Source organism: Podarcis filfolensis (genome assembly GCF_964270895.1).
Source record: "Podarcis filfolensis genome assembly, chromosome: 3".
Classification (NCBI taxonomy): domain Eukaryota; kingdom Metazoa; phylum Chordata; class Lepidosauria; order Squamata; family Lacertidae; genus Podarcis; species Podarcis filfolensis.
Window position 1 is genome coordinate 43,522,969 of NC_139606.1, and position 19,646 is coordinate 43,542,614.

Here is a 19,646-nt window from a genome sequence, read left to right on the forward strand (position 1 = left end):
CACTGCAGATTAGATACCACTCCCTTGGCTGTCAATCCTCCTGCGCTATGGAAAAGCACAAGGTTCTTAAAGGCATTATTAGTGTGTTATCTGAAAATCGTGAGGACAGTTCAGGAGTCTGTTTTAGAAAAGGTGGTGGTTGCGAGGATGCGAGGTTTGAGTTTCTGAGATCAGTAAAGACGCAAAGCACATTTTCTGAAGACCTCCATAGATGGATGGGCTCAGGAGGCAGTCCCCAAATACTTTCATATAGGGAGAAGGCCCACCGTGTGTGCATGTGTGTGTGTGGGGGGGGGTGACTTTCCAGTTTCGGGGTGGGGAGAAGGAAGAGAAGCACGATCGGGGCGAGCGGCCTCCTGCTTCCTCGCCCCCCGCGTCTTCCCAGCGCCGCGTGCCGCTCGAACGCTGAGCAAGGCCTCATTGTGACGCCTCAATGGTTGCCCCTTTGCGAGCGCCTCCGCGCGGCGGGCTCGGCTGAGGGCAAAGGCCGCGGCGGGCGCTGCAGAAAATGGGGTTCTGCAAGGCCGAGGGCACGGGGAAGCTCGTCCTCCGGGTGGGCCTGCTCCTGACGCTGCTGGCCAGCGAGCCCGCGGGCGCCTTCAACGACACCATCTCGGTCGACGTGGCCTTGTCGGAGCCGCTGCTGCATCTGGAGGAATCGGGTGAGCGGCGAGCGGCTCACCCACGTCCGGAGCCTGTCGAGCCCGTGGAGGGCGGCCTGCAGAGAGGCGCCCTTTCCCACCAGCGAGAGCTTCCCTCGGCTCTGTTCGAAGCCCAGTCCGCGGCTGCGAAGGGCCGCCTTTGCACTTTCGCTGTCTTCATTGTGCAAACGGGCCTTTGGCAATTTTCCAGGCGAAAGCGCACCCCTAAGGCAACAGCCCCGCGGCGAGGCTGCTGCTGCTGCTGCTGCTGCTGCTTCTAGCTGCCTCCTCCTCCTCTCTTTTCCCCGGGCCAAGTTCCAGCCTCAGAGGCTCTCCGGCGCTTCCTTTTCGCTCGCTGCGCCGCCCGGCTGCTGCTCTTTGCAGGTCCCGGCAAGTTCCTTCCCATTTCTCCCCTTGAGAAGCTGGAACGATGTTAGGTCAAAGCGAAGGTGTTTCGCGTGTGAAGCCAGCTGTTTGCCAGGCTGAATGAGAGTCGCGGGTTTTTTGTTTTTTGAAAAGTCAATGCTTAATCATCCCTCCCTGGGATGCGAGATCCACCTGGCGTCTTTTATGTCACGAATTGGATGCGCTGTCAGTGCGACATCGTTGTGCAAGGACTTGCTTTCCAAAAGTGGACCATCCTTCCAAGACTGTGACTGTGTACATACTACTCCCGGCCCATTCTGAGAACAGGATGGTAGACTAGATGGGCCATTGGCCTGATCCAGGAGGCTCTTATTACGTTTTTAACTCTCCGATGATGATTGTTCATGTGTAAAACTCTTTACATAACTTTTTTTCCACTAGATGTTAGGCTGCAGTTCTATACACACTTACCCGGATGTCTGTGCCATTAAACATAATAGGATTTACTTCTGAGTAAACATGCATAGGCTTGTACAGTGGCACCTCGGTTTTAGAACATCTCTGTTGACAAACAGGTTTTTGAATGTTGTAAACCTGGAAATAAATGCTTCAGTTTTCGAACACACCTTGGAAGTCGAACATGCAATGTGGCTTCCGCTGTGTGCAAGATCCTGAAGCCTATCTGCCAGCTATTGCGTTTCAGTTTTTGAACGTTTCAGAACTTGAACAGACTTCTGGAATAGATTACGTTCGAAAACTGAGGTACCACTGTATTATTGTAACATAGCTTTGATTTGGCAAGCTGAAAAGTAAGGCATCCTGCAGTATAATAATGTTCTCTACTACATATTTACAATGTGATTCACCAGTCACTGAAATAAAGATAATGTTGTGCTTTTCAATTTCCCTGCTGGACTATATTAAAAGAATAAATTATCATGTAGGGATGTACACCCTATTTCTCAAAATCAGTTAATATTTAAATAATGAGATGTGTCCAGCTTGATTTGTTTTAGTATAATTTATTGCTCCAGAAATCCTGGTTTCTTTCCCATTGCTCCACTGAATGAGAAAATGTTATGCTTCAGGTGAAAAGCACTGGGGAAGAATTTCATAGCTACAGGTGGGTGAGAGTCACCCAATGAACCCTGTCAATGGAAGTCTTGCACAAGGGCTTCGGCTTGCACAGTGGGGCTTCCCCTCTCCTGCCCTGTCATTCTTCCTGCACCTGCCAAAATTTGCTCTGAGGGGGTTAGGAGAACCTCCAGAACATCAAAGGGGGGAAGGGATCTTTCCACCTCTCAAGCTGACATGCTTGTGCAGACAGAACATTTGCAATACCATAATGTTGAATTCCACCCTATATTTTCGTATACTTAACTTACTTCTGTAACCTGCTTTTTGTAACTTGATATCTTTTTCAGAAGCAAATCTGACACAACCCAAGGAAGTAGAATTTGGAGAATGCACGGTTACATGTGGTAAGCAGAAAAGCAGATGGATAAAACATAGTATAATTGGGTGGGTTTTGGTTTTTTTAAAAAACTTTTTAGGAACAATATACTAACATTAGCTGTTGAACCATTGTAATTTGCATGCCCTCGTTCACCTTCCATTGATTTCAGTTGTTGATAACTATAATTAACAAAAACAATCCAGTTGATTGTCATTATAAATTTAGGTCAGATCTGTTGTTTTATTAATTTCACAGCCTGCAGGCTCTTTTTTTAAAAAAACAGCTCCTTTTGTTTATTGGCTCATGGAGCTGCCTTCACCAGAGTAACAATTTTCTCTATTTGTGAACATCTGTGAAACGTTCAGAAGCTGAAAGACCTCCTGATGCATCTCACAGATGTCTTCCCACATACAATATTTCCAGTCCTATAAAGCAAATGGCTTCTCTGCAATAGTGTATGCTGTATTCATCATGCAGCTTATTAGTTATGCTAAAGGTAGCTGAGGTCTCAAAAATGAGTGGAAAGAGTGATCTCCAATAGGGTAACCATTTTCTAGTCGAATATGCCTGTGTTCATGCAGAGCAAATAAAAATAGGATAATTGTTGCATCTCTTACAATGGCTCAGTTTCTCAGGTAGTTCGCAAGAGAAGCAAATGTTCATAAATCTGATGGTTACGCCTTTGTCATCAGAAAGGAAATGTTTACTTCCCCCATCAGTGCAGCATATTTTTGTTATTTTGTGCCAGTAAACATTTTTAATATTATTCTTATGTTCTTTGTTCCAGTTAATACTTTTTTTTAGCGCAGTTTGCATCCCTTCCCTATTCAAAATTTGAAAAATTTGCAGAATGCTCTCCATTCTGGCAATGTTTCCATACTTTAAGTTACCCACTCCATATATTCACAGGGTTCTTTTAATTATAAATGTAACATTTAAAAAAGAAATATGAACAGTTGGTGTTATAATGAAAGAGTTGCATTTACTGATTGTGTCACTCTCATTTAGAGTGTTTTTTAATTTTATTTTAAGGTAGCCACATCTATAATTTGGTCTATAGCAGAGAGGCTACATTGCTGTCCATTCCCCCAAATCTCAGCAAATCCATGTTTCTTTAATACTGCCCCTCCCCTGAAATGTGTAGAAGCCTCTGTTTCATTGCTTTTCCCAGGATATATTTATGGTAATTGTGCAAATTCACAATATCCTTTTGATAATTGTTAGAATTCAGTGTTACCCATGTGCTCCTAGCTTTTCCCACTTCCTTTTTTAAAAATATAAATGTTTTATACTATGCTGTTGTTTATATTTTATACAGTATCTTAAAGCACTTTGTACTTGTCATGCTTTTCTTCATGACAATCTTGTCAGATAGATTTGTGCAATTCCCATTTTTACCTGATCAGGAAAGCAACATGATCAACTTGAATTACAACTCGTGTCTCCCTGCTGAAATCCCAAAATCTGGGCTCATCCATACTGATGTCTAATTTGGGTAATAAGCTTCCTGTACAACATTAATTATTAATTGTCCATGTGACATTCTCTACCAAATCCCACACCATACCAGGGATGCTTCAAAAAGAAGGAGTGAAAAAATCCAGATTTATGGTAGGAAAAGTGGAGGAGAATGTCCTAAAGACCACAGAGAATTAATGGAAGTACATTATCTACATTAAAGAACAGTATGGACGAGCCCTCCATTCAGCTCAACTAAACTTTTACTTTTTCTTATTCATTATTTCATCTTTTTTTTACTATGTAGCTGCAAGTTGAACCATTTTTAAATTATCTTCCAGCCATCAATTGTTCTAAATCCTTTTGGCTATGCTTTCTTTCTTCTCAATTTAGCACCTTAACTTAATTGAATTAACATAGTTCTTCATTAACTTCTTCGTTATTATTGATAAAGCTGCCAGATTAGATGTGGTCTAATGCCACTTAACTACATGCCTCATTAAAGCCCCAACCCCACCCCCCAAAGGTTGACTTGTTAATACCATTTCACATCCAACCTTCATTGCAAATTACATTGCTAGTTTGAGGGAATTTGAATGAATATCTCAATGGCCATGTTCATTAAAGTCAGTAAACCCAAATACCTTGTTTTTGATGGAGTACTAAGCCAAGGATCATGTCTTATATCTCTCCAGCACAAGTGAGGAGGAGCAAAGCTTGTGCATGGTAAGCCACATTTAATGGCTTGTCATGACGTTCAGATGCATCCAATGAGAAAATTAGCAGGATGGAGGTAAAACTATCCAACTTGCCAGGCAATAAAAGGAGAAAAAGTAACCAAATAGTGAAACACCAAAGGAACTTGAGATCTTCTGAAACAACCTTCTTAGGACTTGAAATTTAAATTTAGCCTACACAAAGGTTGTTGCCCCTGGCCCATATTTGCTTCATGCATCCATGGTTTCACTGCATGAACACAGAATCTGGCATCTCATACAAGATCTAGCCACCTAGAAAATTGATCTAAGTTTATTCCCTGCTCTCTACCCCCGAAGACAAAACCAGGAAAAAGGCTTAGCCAGGGCTATTTTCTCACTTTGAATGCACTTCTCTTATGGATTTGCATCTTGGTCGTGCAAGTGTATCTGAAAATATTTTGTAAATATATGACAACTCCAAATTTATTATTCAGGTAGCTGCAGTTAAGGCAACTTTCCTATTGCATTGGCGTAGCATGGGGGGGCACAAGGGCGGTTGCCTCAAGTGCAAAATTCTTCAGGGTGCAAAATTTCAACACCCAGTGCTGCCTTAATACAGCTGCACCCGTCGCTGGGCTCCATTGAAAACGGCTTCTCCATGCAAACCAGGAAATGACCTCTCCAGACAACAGTACAACTCATCTTTTTTTATCTCTGTGAATATGATCTCCTGGGTGATATGAATACCGTTAGGCAGTTGAATGCACATGCGTACTCCATCCAAGTACTCCACCTTGCCCTGGGCCCTGGCAACCCACACTACACCACTGCCCTGTGGTGTCAGTTACAGAGGATTTTCACAATTTGAGCTAAGAAGCAAAAAGTCCTCCCTAGTCAAAGTCTAGTGCTCCTAGTCCCACCATGCTTTATTCCAAATCTGATGAAGCCATCTTTCTGCAATCACAATTCAATCCCTAGGATTGTACTGTTACCCAGAAGTTTGTATCTTCCTGTTTTCAAGGGAATTTGGATAGTGGAAGTAAAAGGAATCATGAACAGCTCGGAGATTGGAGTTGGGGTTAAGAGTGATTGGTGGCCCAATAAAAGGAGACTGTCAACTCTCTCTCTCACACACACACACACTGTCCATTTGTACATCCCTGTTTCAGGACTAAAAGAGAAGGCGTGTCCATTGTTTTCCTTTGTTATAGGTATCTCCAGTATCACCCATTATACACCCATTATGTGAGTTTTTTAAAAATCTCTCTCCAAAACAAGAAAAATGTCTTTAATAAAAATGTCAGTTCATTGCTATATACACCTCTGTTTTCTTAACCTTTGAAATGAGAAATTCTCAGCAGCTTAGCATGATTCTCGTTTTGCAACATTTCCAGTAAGTGTTGTTCGTTCCGTCTGCCACTTGAGGTAATGTTACATGTCATATAAGAAATATTACAAAATATATCAGGTTTTCTAAGCATTTAGGGATGCAAAAATACCTCACCACAAGGTTGTTGTTTTTTCATATGCATAGGTTGTATTCTGCTTAGGTCACAAAAGGTTTTTTCCCCCATCTCCTCCATTCCTTATTCAATAAACAAAATATTTCTATAACGGCTGGCAATCTATTCTGTATTTACTGGGACTAAACATACTATTCTCTCCTCCCTCGCATGCCATGCCATTTGAATGAGCTGGGTACACAGTGTTTGGCAGAAGGAAAAAAGAGAAAAGCAAAGAAACACAGCACTTGTGTTGAATATGTTTGTGTTTTTGAAAATAACATGAAGTTCCCAAGTGAAATGTTGATGTCTGAGATCTGCAATTCTTATCTAATCTTAATTACATATAGGTAGTTCTTTTCCCTGTAGGCTGCAACCCTCCACACACTCACTAGGAAGTAAGTGCCCTTTAATTCAGTGGGATTTCTTCCTGAATAAACCTGATAGGTGGAAGTTATGCAGTGCAATCTCTTTTATTATCATTTAAAAACTTGGATAATTTAAAACTGCTTAAAATGGAATATATCATTAACATGTGGCTACAGTAACAATCAGAATTGAGCTCGCCTCAGAAAGCTTTGATTATGTTGATGAATCCACCAATTAAAGCTAGCACCAAGGTGAGATCAATGTGACATCAGATTTCCTTAATTTGCAAGAGTACTTACCCTCCTTCCTGAGAAGCCCAAATCCTGCAAGGTATTCAGCACTGTAATTTTCCATTGGTATCCATAAGAGTTAAGGATGCTCAGCACCTGATCGGAATGAGCTCATCAGAGCAAAAATGCTCCAAGCACCAGATGGTTGAGGCTTTGAAAGGCCAGGTTCACAGAGGCTGCAAGCTAGCGTTGATATTTAAATTTTAATTAACTTGTTTGTTTTTAGCAATGCATTAAAATGAAAGCGCATATAAAATTCAACTGAAAGGAGAAAGTTTTTACCTTGTGGAATGGATGGGTTACCATCATCTAAATAGACAATAGTCTCAGACACAAATGGGTGGTATCTTCTAAATTTTGGTTATAAAGAAGACAACTGCTTTTCTGAAGGCCTTTGACAGAGACCAGAGTGTTTTGATTTTAGAAGGTGAACTTAAAGGAGTATCTGCCACAGAGAAAGAGAAAGAAACCAAAACACAAACAGACATGTAATGCTAACTTTTTCATCTTGATCAAAGGTATTGGCATTCGAGAAGTTATATTAACCAATGGGTGCCCTGGAGGTGAAACTAAGTGTATTGTTCGTGTTGAAGAGTGCAGAGGACCAGCAGATTGTGGATGTGAGTAATGATGTAATGATACAGTTATTCCCAGTTAGCTTCTGTGAATATTCATGCATCATTTCCAAAATGCCATACATTTATTCTGAGGTGGTTTAAAAGTGACATGCCCTGTATTGCTTCTTAATTAATAGCAGGTTTAAACATAAAAGCCAGTAACATGCAATTTATAATGATTAAATGATAATTCCTCTAACCACAGTCTGTTAGTGGAGTTGTTTGTAGTATTTTGAGGTGTACAATAATGTTTAAGTATTGGTACAAAGTGACTTTTAAAACTATGTTCTGCAGGGGGTAAACCAATTTCTGAAAGTCTTGCTAGTGTGAAGATACCGTGTATTTTTGTACCTCCAGAAAATCGATTTCAGTATATTTGGAAAATGTTGATTCCGGACCAGGTACGTAATCTAGTTCCATCCTGTGCAATGTATACTGAACTGATTTTATTTCTAACGATTCCACATAAACTTAGGCTTCCTAGAGTGTATTTATTTGCGTATAATATTGTAGATTTATAGATGCTAGAATTTAATTAAGGTTTGGGGGTGTCAAAGCTAATTTATTTGGAGGAAATAGCCAGAGCCTAGTGTGTATTTTCAGGCATTGCAAGGGGTGTGATAGACCCACTGATAAGCTTGTTCCTGGGACATTCCTATTGGACATTGTAATCCTAGTCCAATCAGCAAATGTTAATGAAGTCAGGCAAACTTTTTTTGTGAGGTGACCATCTTTAGCTATAAGGTGTTCAAAGGAAATAGGTGTTAGAAAGGGAATTTATGGAGTCTTCCTCTGTAGATAAACAGAGCTTCATTTAGGGAAGGGGTTGGCAGTGATGTAACCAGGAAGCAGAGAGGGGCAGCTAAGCTGATATGTGCCCTGCAGAGCAGGAGAGGCTGCAGAGGAAGGATGCTAATTCTACTATGGAATAAGCTGGCATGTTTTAGAGTTCTGCTGCGAGCCCCTTCATTGAAGCTTCAGGTTGTGTATATGTGTAAATAAACCATATATCATAAAGACACTGTAGCCTCCATTGTGCCTCATTGCCAAAAGAAAGACAAACCCTGGTTTAGTGCCAAGACCCCTGGAATCTTGTGCACTGTTCATTAGAGACTGAGGTGGCGTGGAACAATATTAATAGTTACTGGATCTCACCTTATGCCAGTGACTCTTGCATGACTACGTGCTATTTTTTTTCTTCCACACTTGTATACCAATGTAAACATACATCCAAAAGACACATTGGTATCTTTAATCTGGAGTTGTAGTATGCTACGAAAGAACAGCAGCTCCTGAAAAAGGGAATGAGATGACAAGTCAGGGTCTAGAGTACTTGAATACATGATTTAAAGCAAAGATAGTCAAATAAGTGTGTTGTGCATTTAGAGGACAGCAGAAATGATTATGTTAAAGCTGTAGAAAAGGCAAGGATGAGAGAAGATTGGGTGAGGAAAAGAAGTATGTCAGAGGTATGACAAGTTCTATACGTATAAGCTATTGCCACATAAGGAAATGGGAGGGAATAGAGTCCAAGCAAAATGAGAAAACAGTCCAAAATCTAAATTGCACATTTCCTGAAGTGGAATGAGTAGCTTCTTGGAAAGTTAAGTAAAAGAGAGAAGAGACTGAGTTGGAGATATGAGATTATAGCACATGTATTGCCTCTCTCAAGGTGGGGTGTGTGGGTTTGGGTGCGCACACTCTCAGCAGTCTGCCATAAATGAGGCCATTGTTGTCTTATTCACAAACCCAGGTATCAGTAGTGGGTGATGTGGTGTGGCAGCAGTGCTCACCTGACCTTCTGGCAGCTGAGTCACTCCTGCTTAGTAAGACATATCCAGAAGAGCAAACATGAACACACACAAAGACAGTGACAGCATAACTGGCTCTTTTGCAATACGTGGCAAGTTACACCATATGCATCCATATACCCTCAAAATTTGTCATCTACTTTAGAGGAGAAAATACATGATACACAAGTGTGTATCAAAAGGTGTGTGACAAACCAAACCTTAATTTTTACTTGTTGTACTCCTCATCTAGGCAGCACTCTTTCCCTCCACCTTCCTTGGTCCCATTCCCTAAGGAGATGAAACTCTCCCAGTTTAACAAACACCTCTCCATATACCCACACTTCTATTGCACTACTTCCTCCATGCTGGAAATGGATAAAATTGTCCTTCCTTAATCAAATTCTGAGCCTTAACTACTCCCAGCACAGGGCATGGAAGGGGAGAGGGCATGGCAAGTTACAAGAAAGCCATTGCTTTCTGACATTTCCTAGAACAATCTGCTTATCACGTCATCATGCGATTCCTTCCTTAATTTAAAACAATATTGATGAAAGAGGCTTTCCATTTAATTGGTCCCACACAGATTTTGTGTTTTTCAGAGAAGAATTAAAAATTGTCCAAAATTTATGGGTCACCCGACATTGCCTATCCACTGAAGAACTGAAGGGGGAAATAAAAAGTTGGGGATTTCAGATAGTTTATGGTTTAGGATATATCATGAGGGATCACTGAAGCACCAAGAAAGAAAGAAAAGCCCCCCCCCCCCATTGTCACATAGTACATACCTCGTTATGAGATAATCCAACTTTGTCTTTTTTGTCACCTTTGAATTGATAGCAATCACTCATTCTTCCTAATGATTCAGCTATTCTGGAGGTACACAGAGATACCCACCCCGTTGCGTTTGAGTGCGATACAATAGAAAACGATGAATTGATTGCATCTGTAAAATATACAGTGTACACAACAGCTGGTAAGTTCATTGAAGTTCATAAATATTTAGTCAGACGTTGCTTGCGTTAAATTAATCTTTATGAGAAGATCTTCACTCTCCACTTGTAGTTTGCAAACTACAAATGGAGCAATCCGGTAAACATGTGATGTTTCTTGTACTCTGCAGGAAGCGGAGGCCGGAGGGAATAGTGTCTATGGTGCAGACTCCATTAAAATGACTGGGCAATGTGCTCACTGCCAACACTTGATGCACTGCACCCATATCAAGCAGACTGTTTTGGAAATGCAGTGTTTTAATTGAAAAACATATATGCTGATTTATTGTAAAACTTCCTTATCTGTTAATTTGTTACTGTACTGCATTAATCTGCATATCTTTTGTGCTTTCCCCCCTCACTGATTTCAAAAGACAGAAAGATCAGGCAGTTTAACAGAAGCAGCTGTTGACACCTTGTTCAATTCTCCCCAGGCCCTCTGTTGTATTTCAATGCCACAGAGTAAGAATTTAACTGATGTACTTCTTGCAGCTGTCATCTTGAATTTTACCACTCAGAGTAGATATCAGTTCCAGAGCTTCAAAGAAGCCCATCAGCATAAGAATATCATAATTTCCCCCCATTTCTCCCAAAAGAGTTCTCTTCCCTATTCTATTGCAGTTAAAATACCCATGTTGAGGCAGCAGTGGTTACAGGTTACAGGCGTTCCTGAAAAGGGGTTCTCTTAAAATCACCATCTTATCAACATGAAAATGATTGATATGTGTGTCTGTTTGCAAGAAAGACATAGCTACGCGGAACAGAAATCTCCTTATGAGAACACAACCATAACTGAACTTTGTGAAATGGAAAATGGCCTTCAGACTGGTAACCAAAAACTAAAAAGAATCACTACGCGATTAGATATATGTGATTGTATTGTTGCTAGAGGGATAACTTTTCTGTGGGAGCTATGCTATATGATGTCATTGTTGTTTTTATTCTGGTTTTAGGATTGTATTTCCATTTGCTGCTCCCTTTGCTGGTCTTTTGTTTACCCCTTATTTGCTAATTGTAAAAATGTGTTTTTTAAAGTAAATAGCTAAAATTCAGGGTGGCCCAACTTTTCATACCAAGTGGGCTGAAAGAGTACGTTGACATGGAACCTGCGGGCTGCACAATACCGTCTCCCGTGTGTGTGTGTGTGTGTGTGTGTGTGTGTGCTATGCAAAAATCACAATGTGGGAAAAACCATGAAGCCAGTCAATGCTTCTCTCGATTCCTGCAGCTCCTGTTAATTCTGCTGGCTCAGCTCTCCCCTGCCTCCTAGAGGAGGCATCAAATCACAAGAGCAGGCGTCAGCAAAAATCACGACGCAGGAAAAACCATGAAGCCAGCCAATGCCTCTACATAGCTCCATCCTTATTTCAGACGTCATGATATATTGGTATATCACAATGCTTAACTGGTGCTATATTGTGATGTTGCAAACCAGATATCGCCCAGCCCTAATAGGTATTTTGAAGTTATGTATGACATTTTTTTCTTCAGTCCTTGACAACATTAGTTTAAAGGATCCAGTAGCAAATGGCATAATTTAAGTATTTGACAGAATGGACTAAATTTACTTTTAAAAATGAGAGAAATTATGCAGTGCCCTATTTTGATGCAGTGTTGTCTTGTGTCTTGTGCTTTGTTTTCTTTGTTTCTTTTCCTTAGTTGACTGTCCTTTGAATTTGTGCCAATGCATAGCTGTACCTTCGAGACCCATGCTGGATCTCTGAACCACAGAATCTTTAAGGAGGAAGCAGTTGCTAAGGCCTGACTCTCAATAGTATCCACCTGGCTCTGGTTTCTGAAGGAAAAAGCAGCCTGTAATTCCTTTTAATTAAGGCTACCTCCATGTCAAAGCATAAACCAAAAGGGCAAACATAGGTGAATAATTACTGGAACTAGAGAGGGATGGGAAATATTTCTCATGGATGTTTCTCCTTCTAAAGCCTACAGGTTCCAATATATATTTTCTTCTCCATTTGATTGAAATGAAGATCAAGGCTTTCCCTATACTCTGATAAAAAGAAATCAGAATGGAATATCAACATACATTGGCTGAAATTGGTTACTATAAATTCTCAAATTCATGTTGATGGGCATTAGGGATAAAACAAGGAATTATTTCCCCTGTTACTATCAGGTGCTATTAGATAAACTGGTTGCTGTTAAGAAAGACTATATAATGGGCTACTTTTATCAATGGTCTGAGCCAGTAGGTCTTTACTTATCTTCTTGTTACTGAGTAACTCATGAATCCCAGAGACCAGTAAAAAGCATTATGTTTGGTCAGCTTCAAAATGCATTTAATCTGGGCTGCTGTGTCTTCATGGATAGAATGTCAGGCCTCAACTGGTGAGCTGTGTCTGTTGGCTTCTTCTGATCCTTGCTCACATATTCCTGTCCTGAGCATTTGCATTGATGCGTCAGCTTGTGAAGCTAGTGCACATACCTGATGGTGTGTGTCATTTTTCATGACACTTCAGTGGTGTTGCCATTGGTACAGCCCCATCCTAAACATTTGTGTGTCTGCCAAAGCAACATACATATGCATGCATATACACCCCTGCAGCAATGATTGCTGAGAGCCGTCATCTCTTGAAATGAAGAGTTGGGAGGTGGAGAAGAAAACTGGATTATCAGAACAATCTGCTATCAGAACAGAGCTGCTTTGGGCTCTGTTCTGTTGCTAATGGTTCTTCATACCATTAGGACCCCTATAATGACATTAGCTTGGAAACTGAATCTAGGCTCAATTGTACACTCTGCAAATAGAATCTCCTTTCGGAGGAAAGAAGGCAGGAATTAATTCAAGTGATGACATCTTGCATTAAAAATTGAGGACTTCTTTTAAAAAAAGGAACTATAGGAGGGATCATACCACTTTTTTCTCAGGTAGTGTGTAAATGATATAATGTTGTGCCTGGTGGGAAATTTTCCTATAAGAGATTATAACTGTGTTCTTGCTCAAAATGTGTGTTGCAGCAATTTTTAGTGTAGTTTTGGAGACAACAGGGAGATGAGTGGATAGGTGTGTCAAAAGAGCAGGAAGAATCTACATGAACAATTGCTCCAGTTTCTAAGAGGGGTGTGTGTGGGTTAGGATAAAGCTGGCATAAACCAAGAGTTATCCATAAGAAGTATTTTGCACAGGATGATTTGTTTCTCATTAATGCTCTATTAATTCCTCATCATTGGTGAGGTTCTCTATTTGGTTTTCAGCAGAGACCTAGGCTCATAGGTCCTGGTTCTTCTCAGCAGAAATTGGAAACCCCGCCCTCCATGTCTTTTCAACTTCTTCTGGCTATTGCAAAGAAAATCACCGTAACTGTTAATGGTATTCTGCATCAGGCAACCTTTCTACGGTTGCTCTGTTCCATACTCCAGCCTATTTTGGGCCTTAGCTTACTTCTGACAAAACCAGTGACATAAGGCAGTTTATTCATGTTTTCTGATAATAGTTCTGTGTGGGAGGGAGTGTGTTGTAAGTGAAGGGGGTTATTCTCCTCCTCTTGCCATGGGAAGAGACAGCCAGACAAGATCCAGAGCGTGCTCCTTGTGCCATCACCCGTGTGAGTGAGTGAGTGTGTGTTGGCAACAACAGGGGAGGAGGTGGACGCAGCAGCTGGCCAGTTTTCAGAAAGGATAGCGTCACCCACATGAACGTGATATCCAGTTGGCTGTGCAGAGGCAATTTTTGTAGAGTAGCTTTCATTCAGGTCATTTCCTGCGCAGGCAGGGGCTATGGCATTGCAGCACATTGCCCTGTAAAGTGCAAGCAACTTGCTCAGAATGATGCATATTCTCAGTAAACTGCTCCAAGAAGATAGCAATAAAAGGGCCAAAGCACATGTTAAATTAGCTACCTACCTGCATCTATAAGTCTAGAGGGCCAGGGGTGGCCCTCTTTGCCACCTCCTATTATTCCAGTTCACCTTTAGCCCCTTACACTTCCAGTTTGTGTGTGTGTCTCCTACACTTCCATGGCAACCTTTTTCTTATGCAAGTCAGCACCTAGTTAAGGACAAAGGCTAATATAACCCCTCCTCCCCATGCTAGCAATCTGGTTTTTAAGAAACTTAAAAGCACAGATATATATATATAGAGAGAGAGAGGGAGCGTGCTATTGTAACATGTAGTTTGGCTCTAAGATCATCTTGCCTCTGAATAATGTGACACATCAAAATGTGTTTGGCAAGCCATATTGTTCTATATTTTCTGTTTTGAGCACATTGTTGTGTTGCCGCCTCCCCCTTTCTGTCTCATTTTCCTTGTGGGGCTGCAGCCGCCTCCTTTTCTATTCAGGATGGAGTTAACACACTAAAATTGAGCTTATATAGAAAACATTGGTTTGTTTCCAGTAATGCAGTCTTTCCCATGCTATCCCTCCTCTAAAGATAAAAGAATTCTAATGATTTTGGAACAAAAAGTCTGTCTTGGCATTCTGTTCCTTTTAACAGACCTGACGTCATTTGCACATGGGGGGAGTTTACTTTGAACTGTGAGAATGCAGTATTGTGAACTAGGTAGTGTTGCAAACTAGGTCATCTTGCTTGCTGGATTATTCCACGGTATTTACAGTAGTGTTTAGAAGCAGGAATTCATTATGCTACATTCTGTACTAGCAGACATTTCCTGCCTCCTGCCAGAATCTCAAGCCTTTGGAGGCCTTAAGAAAAGGATTTAGGAGAATCTCTGTGTAATATTGTATGGTTATAAATCCTAGTTCAGAAACAGAAAGGATTGTGTTCTGCTAGCACACTCGATTGTTTGCAGCAGCTCAGAAAATATATACTACAGGTGAACACTATTTTATTTGATACCTTGGTGCAGGGAGGTATTCTCACAATGAATTTTAAAAGTAAGTTTTATTTGTGAGCTGCATTTAAAATATTGGGAGGCAGGGTAAAAATCTACCAAACAAACAAACAGCATGTTCAGAAGAAGTTAAATGCAGCAACCTTCTGCCTAACTGCTCACCTGGCTGCCAGACAGCAAGGAATTCCCTGCAAGTGGGTGAGGTTGCCTCCATGCTACCTGCTTAATGTACATTAAGCCTGATTTGTTTGCGGAGAGATTAGACAGGGCCTGCTATTTAAGCAGCATTCATTCTGATCTGTTGGTGGGGAGGTTACACTACAGTTGCACCAAGCAAGCGTTTCCCCACAATTCCTGGCTCATTTCCCTATCGCTTTCCTTTATTGCCAGAGGTCTGCTAAGGAGGGGGCTTGCAGGAGGCTGGCGGAGGGATAGGTTACCCTGTCTCTTCCTCTGCATTTCCATGCTGGTCCCAGTGCAGGGGACAATTTATTCCTTATCTGCCACCCTGTTCAGTCTTTGTGCTGGCCATGGTGGAAGGGAAGCCCCTTCCTCTGCAACCTGCATGGAAACACAGTGCCACCCCTCCAGCGCTAGCTCACTTGGCAGAAGGCAATTCCCTGTCCCCCCCTCCCTGAAAGGAAATGCAGGATACTAGGGTTCTATCAGGCTAGTAACAAAAAAATAAAATAAGAGTGCATGTTAATAATATTTGTGGGCTTGTTTGCATGGTTATGGTGCAGCCGTCCTGGAGCTATCACTTAAAAATAAAAACAGAACAGCAGTACATAAAAGCAAGGTAAGCTGTGCATAGGAAACTAGGTTGTCCTGAGAAGGCTAGAGTGCAACTGCTCACGCTTTCTGCATGCATGTAGTTAGGCGAGCATCAACCACAGGAAGGCTTTACCTGTGATTTTTTAAAAAATGCCTTATTCTTTGCCACATTTCTTTCCACCCCATGGTGACCAACAGTGATATATATGGCAACACGGTGGTGCTGGTTTTTAATTCACCTTCCACCAAACCAGGGCAGCTCCATTAGTAGGTGAAAATAATCATTGCAAGGTATGATGTCTGAAAGCTTCCTTGGCTGATTTATCTGGTTTCAGGAACTAAGTCATCAGCTGGTGGATACCACTTTTTCCAAGGGTTGCTTTACTCAGAGGCATTATTTGGACCTACCCCTTTAAATCTTACTGTTTCAATCTGCGGCTAAATTTTATTACTTCTGATGATCAACATTTTATTTACATAAGCTATCTTAACCTTACACTCATTAGCATGTTATATAAGAGCATTTTAAAGGTCTACTGCAATATACTGTGTCTCTTTTGTAAATAGAAGTGATGTTCTAAGTTCTTGTGCTTATTTACTTGTTTAGTTCCTCCATATGTCAGTTCTTTAAAATTTCTGCTGCTGTGCTCTTAATCTTTCCTGGTGTGTTGCACTCTTTCAAACTGTGCACAGGGATGGTACATAGTAGTGACATAACAGTTTTGCTTAAGTTTATAGTTCATAATGGTCTGCCTTGTGATGCCTGCCTTTTAAAAGATGCACCTTTTGTACAATTTAGAATTGCTTTCTTACATCACAGAAAAACTTAGTGGAGATTTCTATAAAACATAACAAAGCATGTTTAAAAAGAACCCTTTTTTATTTTCATCCTTTTCAAAATTCTGTTTACCAACATTTCCATAATAACAGTTTTGCCTTTCTTTAGAATTAGAAACAAGACGGTTGAAGAAGCCAAATACAGATATAGTTTTGGTGTTTGTCCTCATAACTGGAGTTATTGTTTGTGTTGGCGTGGTCTTTGCAATAATCTTCATCATCCTTAATTGGTAGGTAAACAGTGTTAAACTGAAACAGACTTTGCAGTTGGGTAACAACGAACTGTCACATTATGGCTGCAACAAGCACCATGCCTTTTAAATCAAATTACATCACCCAAAGAATCCTGGGAGATGTAGTTTGTTAAGGGGTGCTGGGAATTGTAGTTCTGCACAGGGCAAACCAGTGTTCCCAGGATTTTTTGGGGGAAGGTCATGTGCTTTCAGTTTATGGCATTTATGTTGCAGAAGCCAAGTACAGTACTGGTCAGGAAATTGTATATGATGATGTAAGAACTCCAGAAGTTATATGCAGTACAGTACAAATATTTTGTGGAAAAGGAGGGTACTAGGGCAGACATACACTCTGGCAATGAGGCGTGAAAGCAGGCTTTCTAACGGTGCCAAGTACAAGCATCTCCATACTTTAGGTGGGAAGACAAGAACAATCCACACATAGTTGCTTGTTGCGAAATGAAATTCGTAGAAAGAGGTGCCCCACTCAAGAATCTGTCTCCCTGAGCAATTGTTTTACATAACTTCTTTTATAAGGCTGGCCAGGGGCTTCTAGATGCAGTTAAAGGGTAAAGGGACCCCTGACCATTAGGTCCAGTCGTGGCCGACTCTGGGGTTGCGGCGCTCATCTCGCTTTACTGGCCGAGGGAGCCGGCGTACAGCTTCCGGAACATGTGGCCAGAATGACTAAGCCGCTTCTGGCGAACCAGAGCAGCACATGGAAACGCTGTTTACCTTCCCGCCAGAGTGGTACCTATTTATCTACTTGCACTTTGACGTGCTTTTGAACTGCTAGGTTGGCAGGAGCAGGGACCGAGCAACGGGAGCTCATCCCGTTGCGGGGATTCGAACCGCCGACCTTCTGATCGGCAAGTCCTAGGCTCTGTGGGTTAACCCACAGCGCCAACCATGTCCCTTCTAGATGCAGTTATGAATCTGGTTTAGCTGGTAACAAACAGTAAAGAACAGGTGAATCTGCAAAACTAGCAAAGGCATCATAAACAAAACAAAACCCTGAGGAGACCTTTAAAGGGGAAGAGGAACTGTTCCAGATACAGGAAGCATCATGGCAGATTGCAAGAAGAAAAATGGAAGAAATGAATAAAGGAAGCTGCTGGTGGGGAAATTGGCTCATGAGGCATAGAAAGAGTGAGAAGTAGAATAGGAGGAGACGAGAGAAGAGAGCATTAGAAGTGGAGAGGTCAAGAGTTTAAATGCCAGTACTGTATTTAGAGTGACATTCGAAGAATGGTTGAAAAGCATTGCATTCATTTTAATGTGATAAGGTTTGTGCTATAGTATGCTGTCCGTCTGGCTGAAGACTGAAAATAGCTTTTTTAGAGAGAGATAAAGGGGAAAGATGATGCTTGCATGGTTCAGTCTTAGGTGGACCAATTGTCCGATCCAGGGCTTGTCCCCACTTCTTCTTGTCCTACTGCTTGCAACCCCTGCTCATTGAAAACCACTATTTCGTGCTCAGTCAGAGCAAACAGCTATTTAGGTTTTCTCCAGATTGATGTTTGCTCTGATTTAGCACTAAAAAGTGGGGTTTTCCTGGGAAAGGAGCAGGGTGAGGGGGAAACCACTCAGACAGACCCACACATGGGACAAGTGTGGATGAGCCCTTGGTATAAGGCAGCTTCATCTGTTCCATTGCTCATAGTGCATACACTCCTCTGGTGAACAAGGTTTAGAGGTAGAACCGTTTTCTGACCAGAAGTCAAGAACAGGGCAGAAGAAAAGCTTGTGTACACCTTTGGAAGTGATGCGACCCTTAACCATAGCTGTCAACTTTTCCCTTTTCTTGCGAGGAATCCTATTCGGAATAAGGGAATTTCCCTTACAAAAAGGGAAACGTTGACAGCTATGCCCTTAACCTTTATTCAAGACTTTTTTAAAAAAAGTATTTTCTGTCTCTAGCCTGCTTTTTAAAAATGACACAAAGACAGGTGGCGTTTGTCTTACAATCTGGTTGCGGCTTATCTTGTAGGGCTGCTGTCAAAATGTTCTGGCAAACAAAAGTTTGGCGAAGCAGAGAGGAGCCAAGCTCAAGTTCATTGAGGACGTCATCAGGGCAATTCACCGCAGTAGACCAGATGTCGCAACTAGACAACAATGCAGGAGAACCGGTTTCTACTTACCAGGAGTGGACTGGACCAACAAGAGTCAGCGAAGGAGGAGGGGGAGGAGGAGAAGGAGGAGATGCAGACAAGGGGAATTACTAGAAAAGAGAGATTATTTTATAAAAGGGAGAGATTAAAGTATGCTCGATATATTAAGAGTACCAGGTCTGAGAAGTGCTTTTTGCTGCTCTGATTAAGCTTGGTTGTGAACATTGAGACAGTAGTGGGAAACAGCATCAACCAGACTTAAGGACTGATTTCTGCTGTCAAGATTAGTCTGGTTCATCAGGAGCCTCTGCCTTTCTGAGCTGTTGAAAAGCCAAAGTGAGATGTTTTCGCATACCCAAACTCGCACAATAAAATACATTGGCACTCCAGTTCTTCATATCTATGCTGGTGTATCTGTCTGTGACATAGTTCATGCTTGGTGAGATGGTGATAGTGGAATTAGGCTAGAGCCCCAAACCCTGATCCACACTGGTAGAGGGGGTTAAGATCCAGAAGACGTCTCCACCTGCTGGTCTTGAAAGTATGGCGCAAGCAATGCTCTGAGATGGGGTCTCTGTGCTGTGCCATCCTGGCTGGGGTGGGGAGCAGGGTTTCAGAGGGCTCCACCATTTCTTACTGCCCCCCTTGCTTCCTGGCCAGACTGAAGATCACTCTGTTATTGACTGATACTCCAATAAATTTC

General features: G+C 41.7%; 1 protein-coding gene across 1 annotated transcript; it reads left to right on the forward strand.

Moving 5' to 3' along the window:
• The first annotated feature begins 83 nt into the window (after window positions 1-83).
• On the forward strand, window positions 84-19,332 carry SPACA1 (sperm acrosome associated 1). Its single transcript, XM_083608431.1, has 7 exons — window positions 84-662; window positions 2,432-2,488; window positions 7,299-7,400; window positions 7,692-7,798; window positions 10,028-10,163; window positions 16,709-16,829; window positions 18,823-19,332. Exons 1-7 carry the CDS (start codon window positions 509-511, stop codon window positions 19,055-19,057), a joined length of 912 nt encoding a protein of 303 aa, XP_083464557.1. The 5' UTR covers window positions 84-508; the 3' UTR covers window positions 19,058-19,332.
• The last annotated feature ends 314 nt before the right edge of the window (window positions 19,333-19,646 follow it).

Bases quoted from the DNA above. Each gene is read 5' to 3' on its own strand.
- SPACA1 (XM_083608431.1), top strand. From the start codon at position 509: ATGGGGTTCTGCAAGGCCGAGGGCACGGGGAAGCTCGTCCTCCGGGTG. The intron at 663-2,431 runs GTGAGCGGCGAG...TATCTTTTTCAG, and splicing joins GCTGCATCTGGAGGAATCGG to AAGCAAATCTGACACAACCC. The intron at 7,799-10,027 runs GTACGTAATCTA...TTGAATTGATAG, and splicing joins AAATGTTGATTCCGGACCAG to CAATCACTCATTCTTCCTAA.